Genomic DNA, 27,246 nt, shown 5'->3' with positions numbered 1-27,246 from the left:
TGATACAGGAGCCCCTCGGTTGGACTAGAACATTCCACCACGGTCAGATGACAGGACAAGAGCAAAAGCCCCTCAGTGGAAAACAGGCATTTGACTGGAAAGCCCAGCTCAACCCAGACCAGCTAGGTGGGCAGCCCTCCCAAACCAGGCGCCCTGACACAAAGGCGGCTGACCCTTCAGCCTCGTGGGTAAGCAGCTTCCCTCAGAGAAGCTCAGAGGCTTGCCGAAGATCCCGGGGGAGGGCTCGTCACAGCGCTGAGCAAAGGCACATCAAACCAGAAGGGCAGTTTTTAAAGCAATGTGAGGTAGTGTGGCACTCAGCGAAAGAAGTCGATCCCCCTAGTTGTTTTTTGGGGCTGTGGGAGGCGGCAAGTGCCAACACACTGCGCCAATGCCGGGGGCAAGGATACCCCAGGATACCCCAGGTTGCCCGATTACATTGGAATTTCTGATAAACAATAAGGAAGGTCTTGTGCAAGTATGTCCCAAATATCACACTGCTGTTTCTCTGAAATTCAAGTTTAATTGTGTGTGCGATCTTTTTGTTGGCTGAATCTGGCAACCTTGGCCTCACTGCAAAGTCTGCTGTGGGCCTCTTCCTGCACAAGTACCAGAGCCTTCTGCCCATGAACCCAAGGAGGCGGTTGGGCCCAGCAAGGATGAGGCTGGGGGAGAGAAATGATGTTTTACTTAGTCAAGAGGGGGAAGATATAAAAGGACTGACGCTGTAGGGAAATAGGTGTGAGGACTGAGGCCCATGGAATCTTAGGACTTGAACCCCTAGGTTCTTTGGGGCCTGCTGAGCCCTGGGGCAACTGCATGATCTCACATGTGATTTTGGGTTTCTTTCTTCCCCCCAAATCTGAAATTAGCAGCAACCAGCGCACAAAGTCCCACGACCAAGCTCTAGAGGTACCTCCTAACTGCCCCGGGCGAGGGCTCTGGGGCCTGGCCCTTCCCACTTGCAAAAGTTCACGTCCACCTCACACCACAGCAGAGAGGGCCACGCGGAGGAGAGGGGCCGGCCCTCCTGGGAGAGCAGAGGCAGGGTGGCCTGAAAGTCAAGGGCCCTGTGGGTGGCTTTCACCACTGCACCCCCCTTGGGAAGCCTTGGGGCAGACCCAGTGCTGCAGCTAGTGCAACTGTGGTCAAACACCATCACAGCCACAGCCAGCAGGCGGCGGGGGCCCTCAGAAGAGCCTGCCCCAGGCCAGGCAAAGGCAACGGGAGAAGTCCAACTCCATGTACCACCGACCTCCAGGCCCTGACCGGCCCGGGGGCATCCGCAGCTGCAGACCATCCCCTGCCTGCCCCCTTCTCCTGAGCTACCTCTGTCCACTCACCTCTCCCAGGGTCCCCGAAGAGGCAGAAAAGCCCTGGGTTTGGAGTGACTTTAGGGAGCATCTGTGTGCTCCGATTTCCCGTCAGCCCGCCTCCTTGAAGACACGAAGAACTCATTCTTCCATGGCCGGCTTCTTCGACCTCCAGTCATTCCTTACACTGAGTCCAAACCCACTGGCTCTCACACCGTTACCCAGAACCTGGGGCCACCTGTAGCCCGTGTCACCGTTCTACTGTATGACACCTGTATCAATTTACAGGACAGTTCTCAACTCCGTGGGGGTAGAAGCATGAAACAGTTTTATTTTTTCCAATGATTTTTTTTTAATTGAGGTGTAATTGACATAGAACTTTAAAGTTGTTTTTTTGTTTTGTTGTTGTTGTTGTTGTTGTTGTTGTTTTTAAATAATCTCAACACTCAACGTGGGGCTTGAACTCACAACCCCAAGGTCAAGAGTCGCAAGCTCCTCCAAGGGAGCCAGCCAGGGGCCCGTGACGTTGAACTTTAGATTAGTTTCAGCTGTACAACATGATTCACTATTTGCATATATTATGAAATGATCATCACGGGAAGGTCTTGTTAACCTCCCTCATCACACCTAGTTACAAATTTTTTTTTCCTGTGGTGAGAACTTTAAGATCTACTCTCTTAGTAACTTTCAAATATCTGTACGGTATTATTAACTATACATCATGCTGTATATTACATTCCCAGGACTTATTTATTTTATAGTGGGAAATCTGTACCTTTTGATTCACCCCCCCCTTTGGTCCACCTTTTTTTTTTTTTTTAATTCTACACAGAAGTGAGATCATACAGTATTGGCCTTTCTCTGTCTGACTCACCCCCCCTAGCATAACGTCCAGTGGTTATTTTCGATGATACTGTGTCCACTCTCCTATTTCCTCCCCTTGACGCCATTTTTGAGTGCATACCATAGACTTAACCTCAAATTCTATTTCAGGCTCATCTTCTCCCCTCCTCAAGGACTGACTTGATCAGACCCTGAATGTGTGCAGAGAGGGGTCAGGGTTGGGCTCTGAATCAGCTCCTGACCCTCAGGGCAAGGCTCCTCTGGTGTTGGGGATGGCGCAGGGAGAGGGGAAAGAGCTGGTGTTTCTTTAGTTCACTGGGTCCCAATGTAGTCCCTTTCCTGTTGGTTGCCTCCACTTCTTGGACTGAGAGTTAGGGATAAGATTAGGCCCAGCTAGACACCTCCTGCTGGTTGTTGAAGTTTACTGGCTCACACCGAGTCGCTATTGGTGCCCTCTGTGGGGTGGGCATTTCAGGGGGTTGTGTCTGAGTCCTTCAGAGGAGCCTGAAGGGGACTCCTTATGGCTCAGTTCCCTGCTGTCTCTCTAGTGTCCCTAGCCTGTGCCTCCAGCATACAGCCCCTGGGGCAGGGGAGGCCCATCTGCTGGGCAGTGCCAGTGAGCGGGACAGTGGAGAACCATCGCCAACCCACCTGCTTCCCCAGCTCCCCGTCCCTCGGCCCACCGACACGCACATATCCCACCTCACCTTTTCTATATGGTCCACTGGCTCAGGGGACTTTGCTCATGGTAATCCCACATGCACTGAAGGCACAGGTGTGACCACACTCGGTACCGGCAGCTGGAACAGTCCACCTTTCTGATATTAAAAGGGTGAAAAGGCCAAGGTCATTCTGACAAAGTGGAGCCTTGTACAAGATTCGAAATCAAGGAAAAAGCATATGTGCCTGAGAGTCCTATGGAGTTATGCAGTTCTCAGGACATCTACATATTACCAATCCCTCCACACAAATAAGGACACCCAAGGGCCAAGCTGTTTAGGGCCAGCTGGGTGAGGCAACTCCCAGACCTCCAGGCAATCCTAAAGGACAGTGCTGGGCTGCTTCACGGTCTCATCTGGTATGTTTTTCTCTCTTTCCACCCAAAACTTCAGCGGAACTATTACTCCACCCTGAGTGTTAATCCCATAAAATGCCTGAAACTTCAACGCATTTGGAACGATTTGACTTTTTTAAATGAGGAAAGTATATTTTCTCCTAACTCAGAAGGGCATTAAAATAAACTTTCCAATACACTTGCAAACAAACAAAAAGCAGCACCTCGAAGCTGAGGCCAAACGTGCAGTTGGAGCTCAAGCAACAGGAGAGGTGGTTCGTGTTGTCTATCAAAGGAATCGCATTGCTAACCCATCCAAAACCTGCGGGATCGCCCCGTGGTGGCTGGGCGCTGGCTTTCCGTTCTTTCCCCTCCTCTCCTTCTCTAGATACCCCCTTTGGATTATATTGAGTTAAAGTTACTCAAGCGGGGGAATACCTGGGTGGCTCAGTCGGGTAAGCGTCTGCCGTCGGCTCAGGTCAGGATCCCGGAGTCCTGGGATCGAGCCTCAGGAAGGGAGCCTGCTTCTCCTACTCCCTCTGCTGCTCCCCCTGCTTGTGCTCTCTCTCAAATAAATAAATAAAATCTTTGAAAAAAAAATAAAGTTACTTAAGAAACAACAACACAAGAAGGACATTCCGACCCTCTTTGGTCCCCCTGAAAGCAGGAGATAAATCTCCCAAACGACGGAACCTCCCAGTACAGGGAGGAAAGCATCCTTATCGCCAGAGATGGGGAACGGAAGGCTGAGGAGACGCTATCGACCAACTTAGTCATTTCTAATTTGCTATCCCAAACTCAAACCCCCTGTGTTTTGTCAGATCTTCACAAAGAAGTGAAAAAACGTGCATGAAAGCGGGCTGCGCTGGTCCTTTCTTTGAGACTCCCAGCTCTCCAGGCTCCCGCCCTCTCCCGTCCATCTGACTTAGGCCAGTGTAATTATTAGTCCAGTCGAAGAGCCCCGACAGGAAGAGGGGGGAGATGTCGGTACAGAACATCTCTAGAATCCTGCCTCCCTCCCTCTACTTCTGCTCCCATTTACTAACTTGTTTTTCAGGCTAATCTTCTTCTTTGTGCGGACGGAGAGCCAGACAATTTGAATCCATGTTGTCACTTTCCCTCTGCTCTTCCAACTGGACGGCTTTCCCACCTGGCCGCCTCGGCCGGGAAGCACCGGGCTTGCAACTACACGCCAGGGCTGGGGACACACACACACACACACACACACACACACACACACACAATGTCGGTGGAGTTCGACACCAGCTCCTTTGTGAAGCCTTCCCGGCCGCTGGAGGGGAACTCTTGGGATGGTGTGTATTGCCATCCTGCACAAAGTCGGGATCCCGTCAGCAGCGAGGCACTGCCTGCTCTCAGAGTAAACGAGCACAGTCTTGCAAAGAATCCGATGCAGAAAACATGAGTGGAGCTTCTTGGCCTCCGCCAGAGTGAGGGGGGAGGGAGAGGCCTCCTGCTAGCTTCTTTCTCACCATTCTCCATCAGCACCCCCCCACACACACAGTACACACATACCCCACACACCACACATCAACACGCCGCACACATACACATATACCACACAACACACACACATGACATGCCACACACAGAACACACACGCCACGCACATCAGACTTCCACATCACACACACCATACATACACCACTCACACACGTACACCACATACATATACGACACACACACACCACATACACTGTACACACACCACATGTGCACTTGCATAACCCCACACCATATACACATACCTCTTAAAAGAAGATAAGCTCTACAAACCTTCAGATGAGGAATAAAATGTGTAAAAATGGCACCATGTGTTCAAATAACATGGTTAACAAGGAAATTCCTTCTAAAGACAGTAATTTTTCTCAGGAAAAATGGCCAACGTCGCTCTACTAGAAGGAAAACACCTGCCTCACAGGGGCCCGATGGGTGGTCTCCAGTGAGAAGTGGCCAGCGGTGTCTGTCTTTGGGTCTTTCAAGGGTGAGAGCCCCACCCAGAGCGGAGGTCCCTGCCTTCTCCCCAGCCCACCCTGTCCAGAACCAGAGCTTTTCCCACTCCACTCAAAACTCAGTCAAATCTATGCACCAAAGCAGAGAATTCCGAAGGTCTGAGAGAATCTGGGGGAGCCGGAGCTCTCACTCTGGGCGGGGAGTGGCGTCACTGATGGACAAGGGAGCCGACACTGGGCAGATAAGAGCGTGAGGGAGGCCTGGTTGGGGGGGGTGGTTAGGAAGGGCAGGCACCCCACACTATGGGTCACCTTTGGAAGGACCACCCTGGAGAGCTGCCTCTTGCTCAGCCGCAGGAATTGGGGGAAAGTAGACCAGTGGCTCGACACTGTTTTCCCCATCTTCCTTCTCCTCTGCACCTGCAAGGCATTTGCACACTTTCTGGAAGCTTCAACAGTACACAGGGCATAGTCTCGCTGGGGCCCAATGAGCCAGCAGTTGGCACAGCGGGTGTTGACCAACTGCGGGGGACAGGGACTGAGTCCCCCAACGGTCCCCCTGGTAGGACAGAGAGGAGGTGGCCCACCTCCTAGATCTTCCTGGGCAACGGAGCCCAGCCCAAAACAAAAAAGCGATACAAGGCTTGGACACAGGCCTGCGAACCCGACTTAACCCTTCCTCCTTCGTGTCCTCCCTCCCTCTCTCCCTCACCTCCCCCTTTTCTGTCTTCCCCTCATCCCAAACGAATGTGAACCTCATCCTCCCTGCCTAGTCAACCCACAGATGTTAATCCAACATTTCCCTCCCAGTCCCACTAAGAGGGCTTCTAGATTTTGCATCTGAGAGGTAGACAGCCAAGTTCAATGGGAGACAGTGACAAGAACAAGCCACAGTGCTGCTTACAACACTTGACGTTTGTCTCTTCAGTTAGTCCTGGCACACCTCCAGTTCTGTGTCGGAGTCCAAAGCAGATCCCATGGGAAGACCAGCTTCAACGGTGTGGGGAAGCCACTGGCCTGCAGTGGGAAGTGGAGGGTGCCAATGCCTGTGTAATGATCCCACTCGGTCTGGGGAGGCGGGGGGGTCACTCTCCACCCCGTTAGAACTAGCGGTAGGAAGTGTCTATATGTACCATGAATTTATAAAACTTGTCAAAGTTAATGTGATTGATTCAAGTCCTTTCCATTACACATGTACCAAAAAACAGAGAACCTATCTAATACATGTTTTAACAGATAAAGTTGGGCCAAATCATCAAATCAGAGAGCCAAGGGACCTTAGGATCTCTCGATACTTTGATGTTATAGACAAAAAAGATGAATTTCAAGGAGATGCACTATTTGCTGAAAGTTTGACCAGGGAGCATTGATTAGACCAGCTGGCTCCCTTCGATCCAGTTCTGTCCATTTCCCGAAGATGGCTCCCCTTAAGGTTTTGCTCAGCAAATTCATTCATCGGGAATTTGTTTGCAGCCCGGGTGAGAAGGAGAATTATTTGTCCGTTTCTGTAAGACCTGCCAGCCGGAGGGAACTTCATTCTGTGCCCACGTTGATCTAGCCTGGAATCCTTAACTGACACCTCAAGATCCCTAGCTCGAAAGAGCTTATGAAATTCGAGAAGCAGGAGTTAACTTTGGTGTGATCATCACTGTCACTCCCTCTGGGCTACAGCAGGCACGGCAGACCCAGCTCCGAGGGAGCGGAGGCTCATCTCCGAGGGCTCGAGAGGTTTGTTCCCGAGGGGCAGCCCGTGGCCAGAGGGAGCTGGGAGTCGGAGACAAACTCTTCCCCAAAGAAGGGAGGTAGAAGCATACCTAAGAAACCCCAATGGGTTGGTTATCGGATCCAAAAGTGGAATCAGAAGATTATGCCCTTCTGATCATTTTTTGCCTTTCTACAATTTATTTTTATTTTTAAATTTTTTTAAATGTATTTATTTGACAGAGAGAGAGCACAAGTAGGCAGAGCAGCAGGCAGAGGGAAAGGGAGAAGCAGGCTCCCGGCTGAGCAGGGAGTCCCATGGGGGACACAGTCCCGGGACCCTGGGATCATGACCTGAGCTGAAGGCAGCCACTTAACTGACTGAGCCACCCAAGAGCCCCCTATCTATTTACGAGTTAAGGCAACTCCCCTTACTTCCTTGCTCGAGATCCATCTGTAGCCTCCCACTGACCTACAGGTACAGATTCCATAGCAGAACTTCCAAGGCCCTCTGTGACCAGACCCCTGCTTCCCTCTCCTCAGCTGTCAACCAGCCTCCACCTTCTCTCACTTCATTCCCTCTGCGGGGAACGCTGACCCTGCTCACCTGCTCTCGACCTGCCCCCTGCTGCCAATTCCCATCTCCACGTTTCATAATTCCCAGCATTCCTTGAGGTCCAGCTGGGACTCACATTGTGACCCCTTTCCCAGAGGCCCACCTGGGGATGAGTCAGTTCCTGTGACCCCTCGGCATGGGGTCCCTTGTCCTGGCATCGCGTTCTGCCTTAACTCATTGCTGTTTATTGAAACCAGGCCTTTCTCCTCCACGAGACTCAAGCTCTCCGAGGGAAAGGACCACGTCTTACTCGCTTTTGTGTACCTTCACCCCCTCTGCCGCCATGCACATCAGTACTTGCAAGAAGTTTGACGAATGAATGAGTGAATGAATGCTCTCAGTTAAGAGCTGCCAAGCGCACAGGCCAGTGTCACGTGTCTCAAGTCCAAGGGCAGCTGGGACTTCAACTCCAAGAATAGAGCAAATTAAACCACTGAGGCAACAGGAGAGAAAAAGCTGGTTCTTTGCTAGATCTACAAACGATAACAAGCATCACTTGTAAACAAAAGACAGAAACATCAAACAGGAAGCTCTGAAAATGAAAAGTCAGTCTTGAGGTACTTCGTTACGATTCTGCAAAATAATCAAAATCTCAACCAGTCTTTGGGCAATGACCTGACACGTTGTGCCTTTCAAAAACACAAAATGTGCCCACATAACCGCAGACCAATGATCAGAAAACTGGTGTCACTGACTCCATTACCAAATCCCATCTGCCCAGATTCCCCATTTCCCATGAGCTGTCACCATCTCGCTGCTCGCCTATGCCGCCACTTAAAAGCCTCATTATTAGGCAAGGAACGTGCACAGGTGGATGGGTAGAGCATTTGCAATTATATTTTAAGATGCTTCCCAAAGCTATAAAGTCAAGGCTGTAAATGAAAGATGGGCGACGTAATTGTCAACAACTTATGAAACAAGTCTGAAATTAGAGCCGGCTCTGCTCAGCCTAAAAGCATGTGCCCGCGGAGCGTACGCATCAGAAAGGACTCAGGGAGTTCGAGACGCAGTCAGAAAGCGGGTGGCCTCCCTCAGGCAAGTCGCCTTTCCTGGATAAATTTCTTCATCTAAACAAGAGCAGGCCTGGAGGACCTATGAGGGCCGAGACGGAAAAATTCTGAAATCCTAAGCAGAGTAAATGAGATGGAGTCAAATGGGCCACCCCCCACAGTGTCATGCTATTTATTGAGCTGTTATTTTGTGGAGGGCTTTGTGCCTGACATCCTACGAATTTGGGTCTCTAAAACTTCACAAGCCATGGTGGGTGGACTAATTAAACAGACATTAGCTGCTCCCCCCACGGCAAACTAATTCCAAATTAGAAAAGCCGACCTCTGAAAGGACAGCCTGTCCCACAGTTTATTGACTTCAGATTCCACTTACACAACAATACGAGTGACTTCCCAAGCCCACACCAGCCTCTGAACCCCTCCTGTGAGAACCTGATGCAGGGAAACACTCATTTTCCGGGAGCGGGTGGGGGGCGGGTATTGCCATCAGTTTCATCAATAAAGACGCCAAGATAGGGACACGGGCCTGATGGAGGTGCAAAGTCTGAGTTGGGTACTAAGAGCTCTAGAGTTTGGACTTTACGTGGTTCATTGACTAAAGTGTCCCCAGTTTCCAAGCAAGAATGTCTCTTGCTTTCCTTTCCTCTCTCCATTATAAAGCCATACTATTGTGTTCAGGGACTCGAGCAGACTAGTACCATCTTCCTTCAGCCAACAGGTTGTTGCTGTTACTTTGGACCTCCAGAATTTCACAAGCTGTGACTGTAATGTTTGGTGAATTAATTAAACAGACATTAAATCTTTCACCAACTGCAAACTAATTGCAAATCAGAAAGGTCGGCCTATGAAAGGACATCCTCTGTCCCTTAGAACAAAGTCCGATAATTTGAAGGAATCCATGCTAACGAGATTCCAGGGCTCTCAAGATGGGACCACAAAGCAAACCTACTGGGGAGGGCGGGAGAACATGTGGGTGGTGTTGGTCAGGGAGAGGTTAAAAATGAAAACAATCATCTTGTTGGACAGACCCTTTGAGTAGGATATAGTGTCCTTCCTCATCTCTTATTATAGTCTTTGGCTTAAAATCTAATTGATCTGATATAAGGATTGCCACCCCAGCTTTCTTCTGATGCCCATTAGCATGGTAAATTGTTTTCCACCCCCTCACTTTCAATCTGGAGGTGTCTTCGCGTCTAAAATGAGTTTCTTGTAGGCAATCATTCCAAAGACCTACGGTGGATTTCCGAGGATTCCTACCTCTGGGTGTTAATTCTGCCCTTGTCAGTTCCGAAGCAGGTAGCTCTGACATAGGGTGGGCACTATTTAATTAATTAACCAAGAAAGTGGTCTTGTTATGTCCAGCTTTTACCTGTATGGACCTATCAAATGACAACATTTTTTAAAACAATTCCCACCTCCCTAAGCCTGGAGAAACATTTCATGTTCCTATACAAGCTGATAATAGTATATAATGCAAATGCCACTGTTCTGTGGGCGTGGGGTGGTTTCCTGCTGTGAGACGCTGCCCCCACACTGCCCCCTGGATCACCCACTGATTCTCCCTGAGTGCTGGGAACCTTCCCAGCCCTGTGGGACACCTGTTATTGAAAGACTCAAAAAGACAGTTTAGGTGAAATCAACCCTTCATGGAGCGACAGTCTCTCTCTGTTTGCTAACTGCCAAGTAAGGCAGAAGGCAGAAAGCTCTTACAGGATAAGGAATAAAGAAGAAGAAACGGAAAAAAAAAAAAAAATCCAGAAAATGTCTGATGGGCAGGAGCCAATATCAAACCTGTTCAGGGTGAAAAGGAACAGGGTGATAAGGACAGAGTCCAGGGCTGGCTTGAGTGTTCGGGATTGCTGCCTGGACATACCCCATCTGGCCAAGTGGAGCATTTATGGAGAAAGAAGGTTATCTAAATTTCCATTTGCTGTTGTGGCATCCTGGACAGCGGCTGCCCATCTTGGGCCTAAAAACTTATTCCAACACTCCCTCCACCCCGGGTTCCCTACAGGCGGCATCTGTACAGTGATCAGGTAGACAGTCCATGGCTGGTCTCCAGACAGAGCTCCTCCACGCCCCACTCTGCCCCCACATGACCTGGTCAGTGCACCCCAGGCAGATGCCTCCCAGGGAAAGGAAGTGCTGGAAGGTACGGCACCTCCCCCAAGAGGGGATGAATACTCACAACCCAACCTCTAGATTTATACACAAGTAGCGTGGGAGATATTTATTTTAGAAACATGTATTTGTTATTTTTTTCTTGGTCCCAATTAACCATGTTCTCTTTATTCTAATCAAGACAACAGGACAGTTCTGCTCCTATTTTCTCTCTCCTACAACAACAAAGGTTTATGATGGCTATAATTGGCAGACTGGACAGTACATGGCTGAGTGACTATCTGAACTCCATCATTCTTGGCTACAGGGAGGGCTGCGATGGGGGAACCACAACACAGACTGCGAAGTGAAATATGATGGAACCAAGGCCATCCTGCTACAGTTCCCAAGTCACTGAGGTTCCTAAGCTTGGACTTATGTGCTCCATTGCACCTGGTCTTGGGGTTAATAAGCAAAATGGCAGGCCCATGTCCATAAGCCTTTCTTGAACTGTATCGGTTATGAAATGTGCCCCCTGGTCTGACACCGTGGAATCTGGGATGACAACTGTAAAACCCAGTTTTTAGGTGGTTCTTAGTTGCCACTTTCCTGATTGACTTGCATAAGAATCAACTTATTTTTCAACATCTATTAGCTGTTGATCTTTAACAGGTTAGTTTCCACATCTGTAAAATGGGGGTATTAATACCCATCGTGCAGTTACTGTGAAGATTAAATAGGTACACAGATCAGTATTGGTGGCTTAGTAAGGCACTCAGTAAACACTAGCCTTCACTATCACCAAAGCAAAAAGTCACTACTTTGTTCACTCTAAGTGTTAGACAGATTGGCATGCTTTGGTCTTACTGAAAGACTATTAGGTTTGATGGGTTTAACTGTAAAGACACGGTGAAATCTACCTGATCCCATTAACTAGGAGTAAAGTCATGAAGGATCCTAGGGCCCTCTTGCTTGTTTAGGAGGCTTGTGCTTTTGAGTTTCCTACACACACTCTAAGACTTATCCGTAGGGGGCGGGTATCTTCTGTAGGCAGGCAGGACCGCACCTTGTCAGAAACGTCACAGAGGCCTCAGGTGCCTAGTTGCTAAGGACCGTGCTCACACCCTTACAACTGCACACACAACTTTGAGGACGATGGAATCTGCTTGCTTAGCTTAATCAACAACAAATTTTAAAAAAGTCCATAAAAATTTTGGCAACAAGGGATCAGACACGAGTACAAATCCAAGTCAGGGTGTTGAGGTCAACTTATTCTTGTTTTGTGTTATAAAAAAGATGATGTTGCTCTAGAAAACAGATCACTGTGGGCTTATTTCTAAAACTGATTTTTTTGGCCCTGCCAGTTAAAGTGATAATGAAGCTACAGATTAAACTCCTTTCCCAATAAAAATGGAAATTTTTTAAGGAAGTGAAGCAAAATTTATTTTAGGTTAAGTCTATCAGACAAAACGTACTGTTCCCTTACCATCATGGCTATAAAAGCAGCCTTTCCAAGCCTTCAGAAAAGCAAGAGAAGACAGAGTAGAGCTTCTACTAAACCACTACCTATTCTGTTAAACATAAAATAAAAAAGACGCAAGGGTCTCTTTCTTTAAAAAACAAAAAACAAAAAGACCCCCACAAATTGGTTAGACACAAAAACTGGATGTACCACTTTCTACCTAACCATCCATAAAAATAGTGATTTGGAAAATCTGAGAGAAAATGTTACCATCAAGATCATTTCCATAAACCCCCCGGAGAGTGGTCAAGACAACACTAGATAATATTGTCAGGTTTAGCTCACCCCGCCCTCTGTAGGGACCCTATGATGCTGTTGTAATAAAACAGTTGCAGATTTTCAAAATCATCAACCTGTTTACCAAACTCACTCGCAGGGCTGGGACAGGCCACGGGTTGGCGGCACGTGGAGAGAAAGCACGGGGCCACCAGCAAAAGGCCCGACAATGGGGCGTGGGTCCTCGCTCTGCTGCACACCTGCTAGCCTGGAGGAGGCCGATGCCCCAACCCTCATGCGTTTAGTGGAAATACTAGTGATATCTGCTTATCAATAGTGATGCTCAAATAAGGGAACCTGTAGGAAGTACTTCCTAAACTTTAAAGGGCTATGTAGACACTCGTTATATATGAATCCTGTGTGGAGATAAGGCAGGGATTTGTAGTTCCAATCAGTGAGGGGATAGAAACAGCTCGGAGACGGCTAAATACCACTGAATCCTCATCCCATTGTATTTGCTCACTGGTCTAACTGATGTAACTCAACAAAGGGATCTCTGCTCCCTCTCAGCTTGCTCTCCGGGTCCATCCTATTATGATGCGCGCTCCCTAGAGGCGCGTTCCCTATTCCGTATGAGTAGTCCACGTTTGTGTTCTCCGCTGCTACAACAGAGAACTTCCAAGATGTCGAAAAGTCAGCTCTTGGGCTAATGCTACCTCTGAACACACTAATGACAAGTTTCAAAACTGGAGGAAATAATTCCTAAGTTTAGAGCAGGATGACAGAAATATGGCCCATTTCTGGCCCAGTAAATCTTTCTGGTAGACCTAAAATAAAAACTAGTTTGACATGCTCGAGACGACAGCTGTTTTTGCCTTTCCAGAGTGCCCCTTTCGGTAAAAGGATTTGTCCCTTTCTTTTAACCGCTCTCAGGATGTGTGCCCGCCGAGGATGGACACTAAAGGTTGCTGGTTTTTCAGATGGATTTCAGACATACCTGTGTAAGACAGACCTTCACCAGTGAAATTCAATTTAAAAAGCCTGAACAATGCAACTGCCTAATTCAAGGCTTCACAGAAAGCTCAATACAAGGCTCCGATAATAAAAGGACCCAGTTTCTCACTTTTGACTCTGTTCTTTCAACATTGGCTCGTCTTGGGAGTGTTCTCTTCTCAGGGCTGCATAGAGGCCAGCAGTAGCTAGCTACAACGTTCCTTGTCCTAGCATAACTAGCTGAAGTCCCGATATTTGCTCTGTTTGGGTTCACGTGGATCACATGCCTGCCTGACCATCCTTGTGATGGGCTGCATGGCCGGGGGCACATGCCGAGGGACTCAGCTCTTGGGCCCCACTCCTGAAGCCTCAGGGAAAGGTGTTGACCGCAGGACACACAGGTCTTGAACATGGTTTGGAGCAAAGGGGAGAATGGGTAGTCAAGAAGCAAGCATGCCCCGGTCCATTCCATCCTGTAAGCGATCTGGATTTTCACGTATGTGAGAATGGTGGTTTAGTTTTGGATAGATTTTCATCTCGTGTAGCTGTTTAGGAGAGGGAAATAAACGTTGACAAAGGTAGGTGTGCACTAGACACTCCTCTCTCTATGTTAAACACAAGTTATAATCCTTTAAAAGGAATCTTCTCAGATTTTGAAAATTATCTTTTTATATGAAATTATACAATTCGTTCACTGTGTTTCAAGTGCCCACAACTAAAAAGAAAAATAGATGAAATATCCAACATTTCTAAGAATTAACAGGAGAAAAAGCAGTCATATAGATGACATGGAAGAAAGCGTAAAGAGTCAAGACACTGCAAAGAGAGTATGTAACCTGACTTTAGTGACTATTTAGCACTGACCATGAAGAAAAGTTTCCAGTCTTAAAATTTAATTACACTTTCTGCCCGAGGAACAGCTACAGAGAAGCCCATCTACTTTCAAAGGTGCAGACTTTATTCATATTTATTAAACTTGAGCTTTTTCCATTTATTTTTCAGTAACAAGCATCCTTGCCTTCCATAATTTCTTCCCATCTGCCATTCATCACAGCTCTGTATGTAGCTTAAGAGCACATTAAAAATGTTCGGAAACCAGCGTCATGATTCCCCCGGCCAGATTTTTGTTACTGTTCGCCTCATATTTACTTGGCATCCTATCAGGACATCTTGGAAAGAGATAGCCCCACATGTTATTGTAAAGGTAAACCTTCTGAGCATCTGCAGCTGAGTCTCCCAAGCTGCGGGGTTTATGAAGCGAAGGGCACCACAAGTCTGCCCCGCTCTGCAGGGGTTTGGGCGCGCGCACGCACACAACTGCACAGGCAGAGCTCGCTTCAGTTCTCACAGCGTCAGCCAGGCCCCCGACTCCAAAATGTCACCCTGGCTGGCCTGCATTGTGCCTCAAACGCTGCCACAGGAGGCCCATTCATTAGGATTTCAGTCCTGCCTATGCACTGACCTTAAATTGGAAAGTTTATTCAATGACCCCAATAACCAGCCATGTTCTGAAGCCTAAGAGCTGATAGAAGGTGCCAGGAGGTCAAAAGGGCTTGAAGTATTAGGAAGGCTATGAGGTGGAAGGAATGGGAACAGGCCTAAGTTACTGCTTAGGGTCTCAAAAAAGAAGGCCCAAATGGTCAGCCCCGTATAGGTAAGTACAAAGGTTATATATAGATGATTAACGGTAGAAAACAACTAAAATTTGACATTCCAGTTGTCAAACTCTCAAAACATGAATTCTCATAAAGAAAATGAGACTTTCTTCTGAGTTTCCCTTTTCCTGTGCAGGAATTCAAATGTGCTTTAGCCAGAGAAATATCTGCTTCATGTTAGTAAGAACATTCCATTGGATAAAGTAGAATGGTCTTTCAACTGAAAATATCGCTTCACCGTCTTTTTCCAAATGGAGAGCTAGGGCTCACATGTAGCTGATTCACTGAATTCACGGATTTTCAATTAATATTTTATAACGATTAAAGTACATACAGGAAGGGCACCTGGGTGGCTCAGCCAGTTAAGCATCAGTCACGACCCTGGGAACGAGTCCAGCATCAGGCTCCCCACTTGGCGGGGAGTCTGCTTCTCCCTGTGACCGTCCCCCCTCTCATGTTCCCTCAAATAAATAAAATCTTTTTTTAAAAATGTACGTGTAGAAAAACAAAAGGATTTATAAAGATACATTTATGGTTTCATTAGTGTCATTTATTTCTGGATCATGCACAAAGACAATTCCATTGGTACATTTATTATATTACCCACTTTAGTGCTTATAATAATACGGTCATCTTCACTTGGATATTTGAAATGTTGAAGTAGCATATTCATTGCTGTTAGTGCAGAACTGAAGTGGAACTCCAGGTTACTTATTTGTAATTAGAATTCAAACAAATGTCCGTGTCTCTGACCACCACACACCACGGGCAGAAGTGGCAGGAACTGAGTAAGGATACTTAAAGCAGGACAAAACCCTTTCTTCAAACAATAGTATGACTGCAATAAAGGAAACGCCGATGTGAACCACAGGTTTTTTGCATTCTGCCTTTCCTGGATAAATTTCACAAACTCAAGAAACAAAGACTCTCAAGCTTTTCACATTCTTTACTCTTTGGGGGAAAAGGCCAAGGACAGGACCTCCTTCTGCGGCAAGAATGCAAGGCTAGTCGCCGGCAGACCTGGGGTGAAACCCTGAACATGGTGACCTTGCTTGACCTCCGTGTGTCTACTGTCTTGATTCTACACCTGAGTCCGATCTAAACCATCCCTGGTGCTGATATGCAGTTCACAGGCCCTGCGACTCCTAGGAAACTGGAGGCCGAGGGGGCACATCAGATCAGACAGTGGTTCTCCCGGCATGACCACCTGAGAATTTTTAAGAAATGCACATCTGGGGCCCTGCCCAGAGCCACACTGGATCAGCAATCTCTGATTTGGGAAGCAAGTCCTCCAGGTGATTCTGACATACACAACACAGTATGAGAACCACTGGATCAGACCAAAACCACATTTAAGAAATTCGCAGTTCCAAACACAAGGCAAATTAAATCAGTCTAAACTCTATCACTGGGTTCAGTTTGTCAGCTACACATTACTTTTTCTGGGTTATGTCACTGAAGGCATCTCAAGCATTCTTTGAAAATCCTGAAAAGAAAGAGCCACAGAGATAAAATGTAGGGCAATTTTAGCTACTAATAATCAGGGACAGTTTTACCCACTAATTCAGAAAGTTGGGATTTTAAATTTTTATTTTTCCAAAGCTATTTATTAAGGAAAAAATCATTTCCTAACTATAGAAGACTTTCTCTTCAACCTTGTGAATAATGATTTAATAAAAGGCATATTTAGGTTTGTAACATATACTAAAAGATGGATATCACCCATACGAAATTTTATAATAGCACACAACAAGGGATTTTTACACTGTCAACATAATAAATTGAAGTTTTGAGTTATCTGCACACTATAGTAACTGTAATTGCTTCTCATATGTGGATACCTTGTGTTTCCATTTTTAGTTTTATAAGAATCAAGAAAAATTTACATACATATTGGCTCCATATTCCACTCTCTGGAAAAAAAATCATAATTAAATATGCAATTATTTTCATTATGAAAAATATAAATTAAAATAAATAACTTCATGAATTATTAGATAAATTATTAAATAAATAATATTTTACTTTGCTAAAGTATCCTGATCTTTCCCAAATTAGCTAACCAACACACTAAGAGGACTGCCAATCCTCAAAATCTAGTCTTCTATTTTCTGAGATTAATTAAGACTTAGGCTACTAAGAGAAAAAGAACCCTATCAACTGCCCCATACTATGTTTTTAAACATAGCTGCTAGGATGTCAAAAATGAGCTACACTATGGAGAAAATGCCTCAAATGATACAGTGAAAAATCACTGATTTGGAAAATGCAAAAATCTGACATATATTTTATCATTTCTTTTCCATTATTATAGGTTTAAAAAAAAAGATTAAAAATTTCTAATCAGGAATAATGTACCAAAACCAAAGCACCAAATGTACCAAAATCTGGCAAGAATCTGTTAATGAGGTATCTCTTTCAGATTTGTGTTATTACAACAGAACCTTAGTTCTTAGGGCATTTATCCAAAGTCGCTGAACTAGTTTTATTCTATTTGAAGACAAAGTCATTCCCGCAGCAGGGCAGCTTCAATTGGAAAGATGTCACTACAAGAAATGGCTTACGGTCACTGTAGTCATCTAGACTCACACAACTCGGGAAATGCTAAATACGCTTAATATACAGATACACATTTAACACTGTATCGTATCCTCACTGAATGTTTCAAGCTGAACAAACTATTGTGATACACACTCTGGATGCACCTAAGAGACACAGTTTTAGAGAAAAGAGCCGTTCAAATATATTGTTTACAACACTCAGAGGTCCACCTATACCCTAAAAAACCTAACACTAGTAAATTCAGCATTTTTTTTTTTTAACAAATTTTTATCAATGTGTCCGGATGTTGGATTTCTAGAATATCTTCACAAAGATTCTATAAACCAAATAATCTGAGCTGGTTAAAAAGGATGACGAAATGAATTCAACATTTAATATAGCTTTTATTTGTTTAATTTGGTAAGTGGAGGATGTAACGCTTTCAAGGCAAACTCTGGGTTATTTTAGTCACAAGTCCACAGTTAACATGATTCTGAAGCACAGTCTTATCTTCAGTATCTACTCACCCTACACAGTCACAGCTAGAGAAATCCACGTACATATGTATTTGTTTTCAACAACTCGGGATTTTCAACAACTCGGGATTCAGATTTTATAGTCTCACACACTTCAAAATGTATCCATCTGATGCAGGATATAACCATAAGAAGATAAAAATTCATGCAATGATACTCAGGTTTGGTTTGGTTTTGCTTTGTTTTAAAAAGTAAATCCAATATTTGATCATTCAATGCCATATCAAGTGCACTGAATATGTAAAATAAAACAAGTGCCAATTTTATCATGAATTAATAACGTATTTATTGTCTTGAAACCAAACAAGCCCAAGTTACTTTTTGTCTTTCGTGAGTCAGCTATTAACTCATTTCTCTCAAACTTCCTGTGTAAGAAAAAACAAGCTATTTCCTTTCTGTTTTGCACTTTCAAGAGATGGCAGAAGATTTAAGGTAGGTATGTTCTTGATAATTCAGAGTCAGAAAGTACTTCCTCCTGAGCAGAAGGTTCATAATCCCCTGCGTTTTCCGCCAATTCAGTATCTAAGTCGTCATTACTTTCTGCACTGTAATCCACTTCTTCAAGGAATCGAGGCTCATCTTCATCCAAAACGTAAGTGGTAGGGCTGTGGCCAGAGCACATAGAGCACACGAGACTTCATTAGATCCTAAGGTTCTAATACAAGGTTATTTGACCACACTGGGTTAACTCTGATTTCAAATAATACAAGTAGTTTGCGTTAGCTTTAAAAGTGTTATCCAAATGAAAAAGTTAAGAGATTTATAATAGCTGAGACCATAAATGGTGACATGTTAAGTATTAATTGTACAACAAGGTTGTCAACATATACCCTACAATTAGACAGCTATAAAAAATAAGAGACTCCCCTATTTGGTTGCTTTTTTGTAGGACTTTTATCAATTTGCAGGGCTAAACAGACCATTTCAGTAAGCCTTATTTTATTTATCTTATTAATTCATCCTTTATAAGAAAGTGCAGTTTTAAACACTAAAACCACTTATTCTAAGTCTATACAATGATTACTTGCCATCAAACAGCCCATATGGGCTTCCTCCCAGTTTCCATTGGTCAAGAATAAAAATAAAAAACAAGTGAATGCTCCACACCCAGATTAATTACTTGCCCTTGGGACACAGAATAAGATATTTGCTTAAAAGCACTAAGTGCTCCTGAATATTTCATTAGGTAGGTTGGGATAAAGACAACCTTTCCGTCTTGATTTCTCCCCATTTGGGAGATTTTACACACACATGTGCATGCGTGCACACACACGGCATTATCAAAGAAACACTATACAAACATTTCAATGTCCCCATTTTGTGACCAAAACTATCTTAATTTCACACAGATGTATGTTTTATATCCCACCTGCTTCCAAAAAGGATTTCCCATCATGGATGCAATTAAAAGCTATAAAATCAGACAATAAAAAGGGAACAATAATCTGTTAAAATGAGCAGAGAGGCAAATGTCATTAGGCATGTAGAATGAAAGAAATCCTGTACTGAATATGAAATTCAGTTCAGATTATCTCCAACTCTAGGTAGGAAAGACAAGTTACTGGATTATACTGTTCTCATTTTCTAAAAAGAGAAAGCAAAACTCATCCACTGAGATTATCTTTTTTCCCTAGAATTGTTTTTATCTTGATCATTAAAAATACATTGCAAAACCCCCTTCATCTTATATAGCAAACTTCTTTAAAAGTTCAGAGCTAGCCCTGTGATGGAGTAGCCCTGATAAGCCAGCTGAGTGGCTTGAAGGACTATGTGAGACTTTATGACCTACCTAACACTCACAAGTTTCATAGCTTTCCAGTATGCAACTGAAATATTTATGATGAATCTAGTAGGTCTTTAGGGAAAACATGAGATTAAAAGGAAAAAATAATTTTTGCCTTCTAAAACAACCATTTTTCTTTTTTTCTTTTAAAAAAGAGTAATTCATTCCTCCTTCTTGAGTTTGGTGTTTCAAATTCTCAGGGTGTCCCAGGTGAATCACCGTATACATTGAGGACTATTAGAACAAACTCTTAGGACAGATGCAGGCTTCAGCTAGAGCAAAAGAGGGGGAAAGACAGAAATGAGGGGAGAAACTTGCTTACTTTCTTCCTGGAGACTGTTCTAACAAGAAGAAATGATAGTGGGGATACAAGGGAGGGGGAAGATTTCCTCAAAAGCCGTGCACTCCACTGGTACAGGGGCTGGAGAAACCAACCAGGACTGGAGAGGCTCACTGCACAGCAAGGAGCACTGGGACCAGAGCAGCGCAGTTACCTGCAGCTTCATGGGGTCTCCCGACAGGTAGGAAGAGCACAAAATCCATGTGATGGGTGGGTAGGTGGGTGGGCAAGCATCGTTCGGGAGATCTACGGACAGCAGAATTCCAACCCACCCTTGCACTCCACCCCCCATACCACCACCAAAGAAAACAGATTGGCACAAAGTAAACTGGTTATCAGAACCCCAGCCACTACGCGGAGGTCAGGGCAAGGACCTAGTTCTACATGGGAAGCTAACTACTAGAACATTAATCAACACGACCCAAGAGAAAGGGTTTAAAGAAAAAACCTAGTTTTACAGGCTAGAAAACAGTCTTTTAAGTTAAGGAAACAGAAGAAGTATGATTCAGAAGCAATAAAAATGCCCAGGATCAAGCCAAAAAAGTTCCTAGCCATCAAGGAGACTTGGAACAATGCTAGGATCAGACACTTGATAAGCACTTTTGTTAAGTCTAAGAAGCACAAGAAATCCCATAGTAATGAATGTTCAGAAAACACTTTGAGCCTGTCAATTCCTGTTCTTGGCTCCTTCATATGTTGACTGTGACATAAACTCCATCCACGTTGTCGCATCAACCATCGTGATACCTAGCAATGGACCGGTTTCACACTCTAAGTCCATTCCCGGAACCCACACTGACCCTGCTATTTGATGCCTGCTTCTGCAGGTCCTATCGGTCACGTTCCTAGCCTCAGCTTCATGAAGGTGTACCATCTGGCTGAAATGCAGCGAGTCCATCCAGCAACAGCAAAGCAGCCCTCAGTGCTAACCTGTGCACATGTGGCAGAGGGGAGAGCGCTGGGTAGGCCTAGGGTCAAAGAGCTGTGGGAATCCTGAGACAGCAGAACAGAGGAATTCAATGCCCATCACCCCCTTCTGGCCGGTGTTCCAGTTGCTACTCTCCAGTCCATTGTTTCTCGATCTCTGTGTTGCCCTTAACTGGTAGAAATTCCAGCACTCCTCCCTTCTGGTGTGCCGTATTCCCCTCTGTCCCTCCTCACCGCTGATCAAGTGCTCTCCATCCTCCCTCCTGTGCCTCAAAAACAGGCGCTTATAAAAACGCTCTCTTGGCGCGCTCTCTTTGAGTAAGCTCACATATTTTAAGTTGTATTCTGGTCATTTCCAAATTCTGAATTTCCAGCCCTGACTTTACGAACCCTGAACTTGCACTGTGCACACGAGCACTTGCGAACAGGTTCACATGGCTATCTCACATATACCCCCAATGTTTGTTTGCAAGGGAACTCACTGGACTCCCCTGCAAGCCTGCTCCGCTTGCCCTTGTCCCAACATCATCCACTCAGTGAGTCACAAAATCACAATTCTCAGCAAGCAAGTCCTGCCAGTCAGGCTCTGAGCTACTTCTTGCCTCACATTTTACATCACAGACCTTCACTGATGTTGCTTCCTCTCCTTCAGACATACTTCCCACCTTTTATCTCCCACCGACTCGTATTTCCTTCAAACTGCAGCTCAGGCTCATCTGCCGATGTTCTTCCTTTATGAAAGCCTGTCTCGGGCCAAGCGCCCCTTCTCTGTATTCCCTTCCTACCCTGCACATACTCTCTGACCCCTTCTCCCATGCAGGTGAAACCATCTATTTGTGGGTCCATCTTCTCATAAGCACGTTAAGGTCAGGAGCTGTGGCTTACCCACATTAGTACCTCCTATCAGCTCCTAAGACTACTCGACATATTGCAGGCCCCCAAAAAATATTTGCCAAACTCTTTACGAGAAGCCACAGGGCCCACAAGATCACTGCTTTTTATATTACACCATCCCACTGATTATACTTTATGTTAAAAAAAAAAAAAAAGCAAACGTAAGGCACAAGACCACAGCAATTCAGCTTTGCTTTTATTAATAATTCCAACATGTTTTGAACAATGTACAACTTAGGAAGGGCCTTCATATACATTATATCTCACAATAACCTGCAGGTAAGAGAAAGACCTTAAGTTAATCTGCCTTAGAGTTATAAAATAATCCCTTGACATCAGTAGAAAGGAATTCAACCACAAAATTTTGATCACAAAAAGAAACTCTAATCAGCACTCAATTATTTCCTATCACGATTACCTTTTTCCCATTACAACTTCCTTGTCCCCCTACTTTTCTTCATGTAAACTTACTCCTGTTGCCCTGTTCTGCTTCATTCCCCAACAGCTGGCCACTGTATCGCTGCCCTAACATCCTTCTTTTCCGGATTTTAATCAGTAAGAAACATTTCATTCTAAAGGAGAATAGCATTTTAGTCCAAAACCAAATCTTTCTCATGGTGCTTCAGGAAAAAAAATCAAAACCTTCACCCAAATGGCTTTCTCACAGGATCAGTTTGTTGAAATTCTCTGCTGTCTGGTGTCACTATGATGTAGAAAAGGTTTAAAATTCCAAGTGATTTCCAAAGATGAAAAACTGTGCTTCGTTCAGATTCAGAAAGTATTCTGGCTATCACTATGCTAACTGGTAAGCATATGCAATATTGAACCTAATAAATTCACCAACGCCCCTGATGCCTCATGCTACTCGCATGAGAGCTGACTGGACATCTGAGACACCTGGACGCAGATCTTCAGCTCTGTTACCTATACACAAGCATGAAAGAAGCAAAACATTGGACGTGGAGTCAGAAATTCTGGGCCTGTGCCTCTCTTCTCCCCCTAGCCAGGTGCATGACCCTGCACAAGCCACGTACTCCCTCCAAGCGCTGGTTCTTCTCCGGAATAAAAGCAGAGATAACAGTGTCAGCCCCACCACCTCACAAGTTGTTTGACTCCCATTAGGTAGTCAGTATGAAAGCATCTGTAAATTCTTAAACTGTACGAATATAAAATGCTATTATAAAATTCATAAAACCTACCTTGTTAAAAAAAAAAAAAGTTAATCAGTTCCTAAAGGGCCCGGGTAATGGGCTGCCACCACACCAAAAGGACTAAAAATACCGCCTTACTTTCGTAACTCCGAATCCTCCCTTAACCTCATACTCTTCTACAATTTTGAAACTAACTTACTGTTTTCAGACAGCACAATAAAGATATTGTAGGGGAGAAATTCTGACATTGATACACAAACAGAAATATACTCCACTGTCCAAATTAGTAGCAATTTGTGACTTGCTGATAACGTCTTTCTTGTATTGAATTATCAGGTCTCATGTGAAAGTAAAGGCTCTATCTGCCTAAATATCAGAGAATGTTTTATTTATAAAATTTGATTCCCAGCTCATAAGAGATGTTTTATCTACTAAATATCAAAGCAAACAAAATTATCCATAGATAATACAAGTTAACAATTTTGTCAGTCTTAATTGTCCACAGTGTATATACACAAGTATTTGCACATTCCTACACAGGTACATGCTCAACACGCAATTAGAGTACAGAATTTCTTACAGAATCATCTATGGTGGACGGGAAGGAAAGAAAGTTGTTAATTTACTGATATTTTTTGGACCACAAATATAACCAAGCTGCCTTCAAAAAACAGTCACTAAACTCCAACTGACTTTATATTACTATTGATCTAAAAACATTCCTTATACAAAACGAAAAGGTTAAATAGTTGTTTCCCAATAATGCAGGACACCCTCAAAAGATGAAACCGTTCCCTTTTAGTAATTTTGCTTAGTCACTTGGAAGATACAAGATACAATGAAAGCACAGGGGAATTCTGGAGTCTGGTCTGGGCACGATTCCTGGTTTCGTTAGGAATTACCAGACAGATGACTTTAGATCAATTCATCTCTGAGCCTCAGTGTACACATATGAAAAGGGGTTACAATACCATCTGTCTCTGATCGTTCTCAATAAAACACAAAAATCTTGGAGATAATAATCAAACTTAACAGAAACTCAAAATGGGCATGCGTGTTTGGGGTCCCAGGGCCATCCCTGGTGTAGTGATGTGCTAGCCAGACGTACAGGATTCAGCACACAGTTGCATTAACAGCTGTGACAGATATTACAGTGAAAGGATACAAAGCAAAATCAAGAGAAAAGGTGCATGGGGCAAAGTCCAGAAGAACCCAAGGCAAGGCAAGGGCAGCTGCTAAGAGGCAGAGAAGTCATCAGAGCTTTCAGCAATTTCAAAGGATTGGAGGCAAAAATTGGAGTTCAGAGCTGCCACGTTTCCTGAAAAAAGGGAGTTGCAGAGATATGACCCCAACAGTTTTCCCCTGGAGGCGTGTGACAAATTCTTAAAATACACAGTGCAAGAGGCTGAAAAGCAAAGCAGAAAGCAGCAAAACAAACAAACCAGAAAATAAACAACAGACTCTGGGGCAGTATTGTGGTACTGAGGAAAGGCGAAGCCCTAGGCCTTCCAAGGTGACCTCTGGAGGGCAACCTCTTAGAGAGGGAACGCGAGAACCATGGCTAGACAAGTTGTACAAGTTTTGCAAACCCACCTCCAGTTAGCTCGGTGCCTTGCCAGACTGGGACCATCTGCCTACTCCACAGCCTGCCAGAGGACAGAATGAATCCTCTTGGAAACAATATGTATTCTTCCTTATTCTGATATACCATATTCTTACTTTGACGTCTCAAAAAGGCACTTACTAAGAGGAATAACTTCATTCTTCCAAGAGGCTACTGAGAATATAGCTTATAAATATTAATAAATATCTAAAATAATCAAATTCTTTATACCGCTGTCTTAGAGATTAACAATTACTAACTTCATACTTATCTGGAGCTCAATGATAAGGATCATTTCTTTCTCTTATGATAAGCCTCAAAGCCTGCATTATAATCAAATCTGGACTGGGGTCCTGAAGTGTTCACATCAAGTTCCCAACTTATTTTTCCAGATGATTTTAATCTCCTCTGTATTTGTAGGTACAACAGCATTTCATTGACTTTGCACATAAACACAAATGGTTCACTTTTAGTTATGAGCAACTATGATTTCCAGTGAACAGAAGAGGTAATATGATCTTCAATTACATGGCATGATTTATCTGCCTAGAAAATATTCTAATCTAATTATAGCTTTAAGAATTTTCTACACAGTTACAATAAATGACACTTACAAATGAACACCAGACTCAAGCTTGTGCATCACAGCCATTAAAACAGATTTTTTAAGGAGCAGCTTGATTAAACAGTAAGCTGTACATTTAAAATAAAGCACATTAATAACAGGAAGTTTCACTGCATTGCTGTAAATACTGCCATTAACATGTGGCCACAAATGATCTATACAGACAGACTCTGTCCTTGACCAAACTTGAATTAGGTTCTTCTGAGTCCTCTTACAGACTAGGCCCTGACCTTGGGCTCTGTCCTCAGGGGCTCCCCTTCTTAGTCTAGCTGTGGTAAGAATCTTGCTGAGTCAGTTTTATCAAAATCCCTCACTCTATCTCATCAGTCTGGCCTGCTTTAGCAAAAACTCCATCAAGTAGGTTTAGCCAGAATCTCCCTTACACGTGAGTTCCTCTTAGTAATTTTCCATCTACCAAGCCCCCTCCCTACTCGCTGCCTGTAAATCTCCACCTTGCCTCACTGCCTTCACCCCTGGTAGTGGTCCTCCTCAACAGTCTGCCTTCCTAGTCTGTAACAGTGTGTCACAAATAATTTTCTCTTTAATAATACTAATTTAATTTTCTCAGAAGAAAAAGTTCTTACATATTTACAGTAAACACTAGCTTCACATGAAGAGAGTACAGAAAATACCTAGGTTAATATTTCATTCTAGTGTTAACAGTCTGTAGCAATGAATATCTTTGTACTACCTTACCAAGTAACTTCCAGCCAGTCTCTCTGAAAATGCTAGCAACAGAGGCAGAACCTTTAACCAAGAATCATTATGATGTTAACTCATTCACAGGCCTGTACTCATTCTCTATACCTGATGAGAAAAGTACTCTCTCTCTATCAAAATGCATCAAATTAGATTTTTTTTAAAGTATTAACAAAAAATAGAACAAATGCTAAGCATATTTTAAAGGTTTTCTCCAGCTTAAGTCCTATTCATTTTATTAGATACATTAAGAACAATTTCTCACCAAATTTTCTAATGTCCTTGCTGTATGCACAAATACAAATTAAGTGCTGATACATGCTACACCACAGATGAACCTTGTAAACAAGCTAAATGAGTGAAACCAGACATAAAAGACCATAAACCATATGATTCCATTTATCTGAAATATCCAGAACAGGTAAATCCACAGAGACAAAAAGCAGATGAGTGGTTGTCAAGCTCTAGATATGACTGCTTAATGGGTATGAGGGTTTTCTTTGGGGATGCTATAAAAAGTTTTGGAACTAGACAGAGGTGGCTGGTAGTTGCACAATACTGTGAACATATTAAACACCATTTAATTGTTCACTTTAAAATGACTGATTTTATGCTGTATGAACTGCATCTCAATAAAAAAAAGAAAGAAAACAGGTCAAAACACTGATTATAAGACAGTCATTAGGCTTCATTTAAACACAGGCATATGTTTTTATTATGATAAGACACTGTATAGAGTTCGGCATTTTTCAACTTCACTTTCCTATAATGTTTTAAATATATTCAAACTTCAAGTACTTCTGTATACGTGATATCCTGAATGTAGTCCCCACTAACCATATCCTGATGAGCAGCACTGTTAAATGTTTTATTAGTTCTCAAATACTTTAAATGAGACTCACTGAGAGGACTCTTTAATAGCTCAGGTGACAGGTAAAATAAAACACTTTCGCTAAGTACAAAAATACTACATAGTTGTAAGATTTAAATGAGCTCTACCAATATTCCCAGCTTTGACCTAAAAGAAACACACACCCCTAGGAAAGATATACTGCAGACTTAGTGTTTCAGCCGATGAAATTTTTATTATACAACAGATACAATTAAGTAAAGTTAAAATGATATGTATGGTAATTTCCAATGAATGCTCTGGG

The 27,246-nt window shown here is 43.9% G+C and overlaps 1 protein-coding gene across 4 annotated transcripts in view; it reads right to left on the bottom strand.

The window, feature by feature from the left end:
• Positions 1-17,918: 17,918 nt before the first annotated feature.
• The window catches only part of AGTPBP1 (ATP/GTP binding carboxypeptidase 1), a 159,406-nt gene continuing 150,078 nt past the window's right edge, over positions 17,919-27,246 (bottom strand). For 3 of the 4 annotated variants that reach the window (XM_046023396.1, XM_046023398.1, XM_046023400.1), the window contains one exon: positions 17,919-18,675. In XM_046023396.1, coding sequence (XP_045879352.1) covers positions 18,498-18,675 — 178 coding nt within the window. In that variant the 3' untranslated portion in view covers positions 17,919-18,497. Of the gene's footprint in view, positions 18,676-20,669; positions 24,484-27,246 lie in introns of those variants that run through there. The other variant, XM_046023397.1, reaches the window with a different exon arrangement.

This window comes from Meles meles, chromosome 11 (genome assembly GCF_922984935.1).
Source record: "Meles meles chromosome 11, mMelMel3.1 paternal haplotype, whole genome shotgun sequence".
Taxonomy (NCBI): Eukaryota; Metazoa; Chordata; class Mammalia; order Carnivora; family Mustelidae; genus Meles; species Meles meles.
Note: the sequence above shows the minus strand (reverse complement) of the source record. Positions and strands in the feature narration are given on the sequence as shown.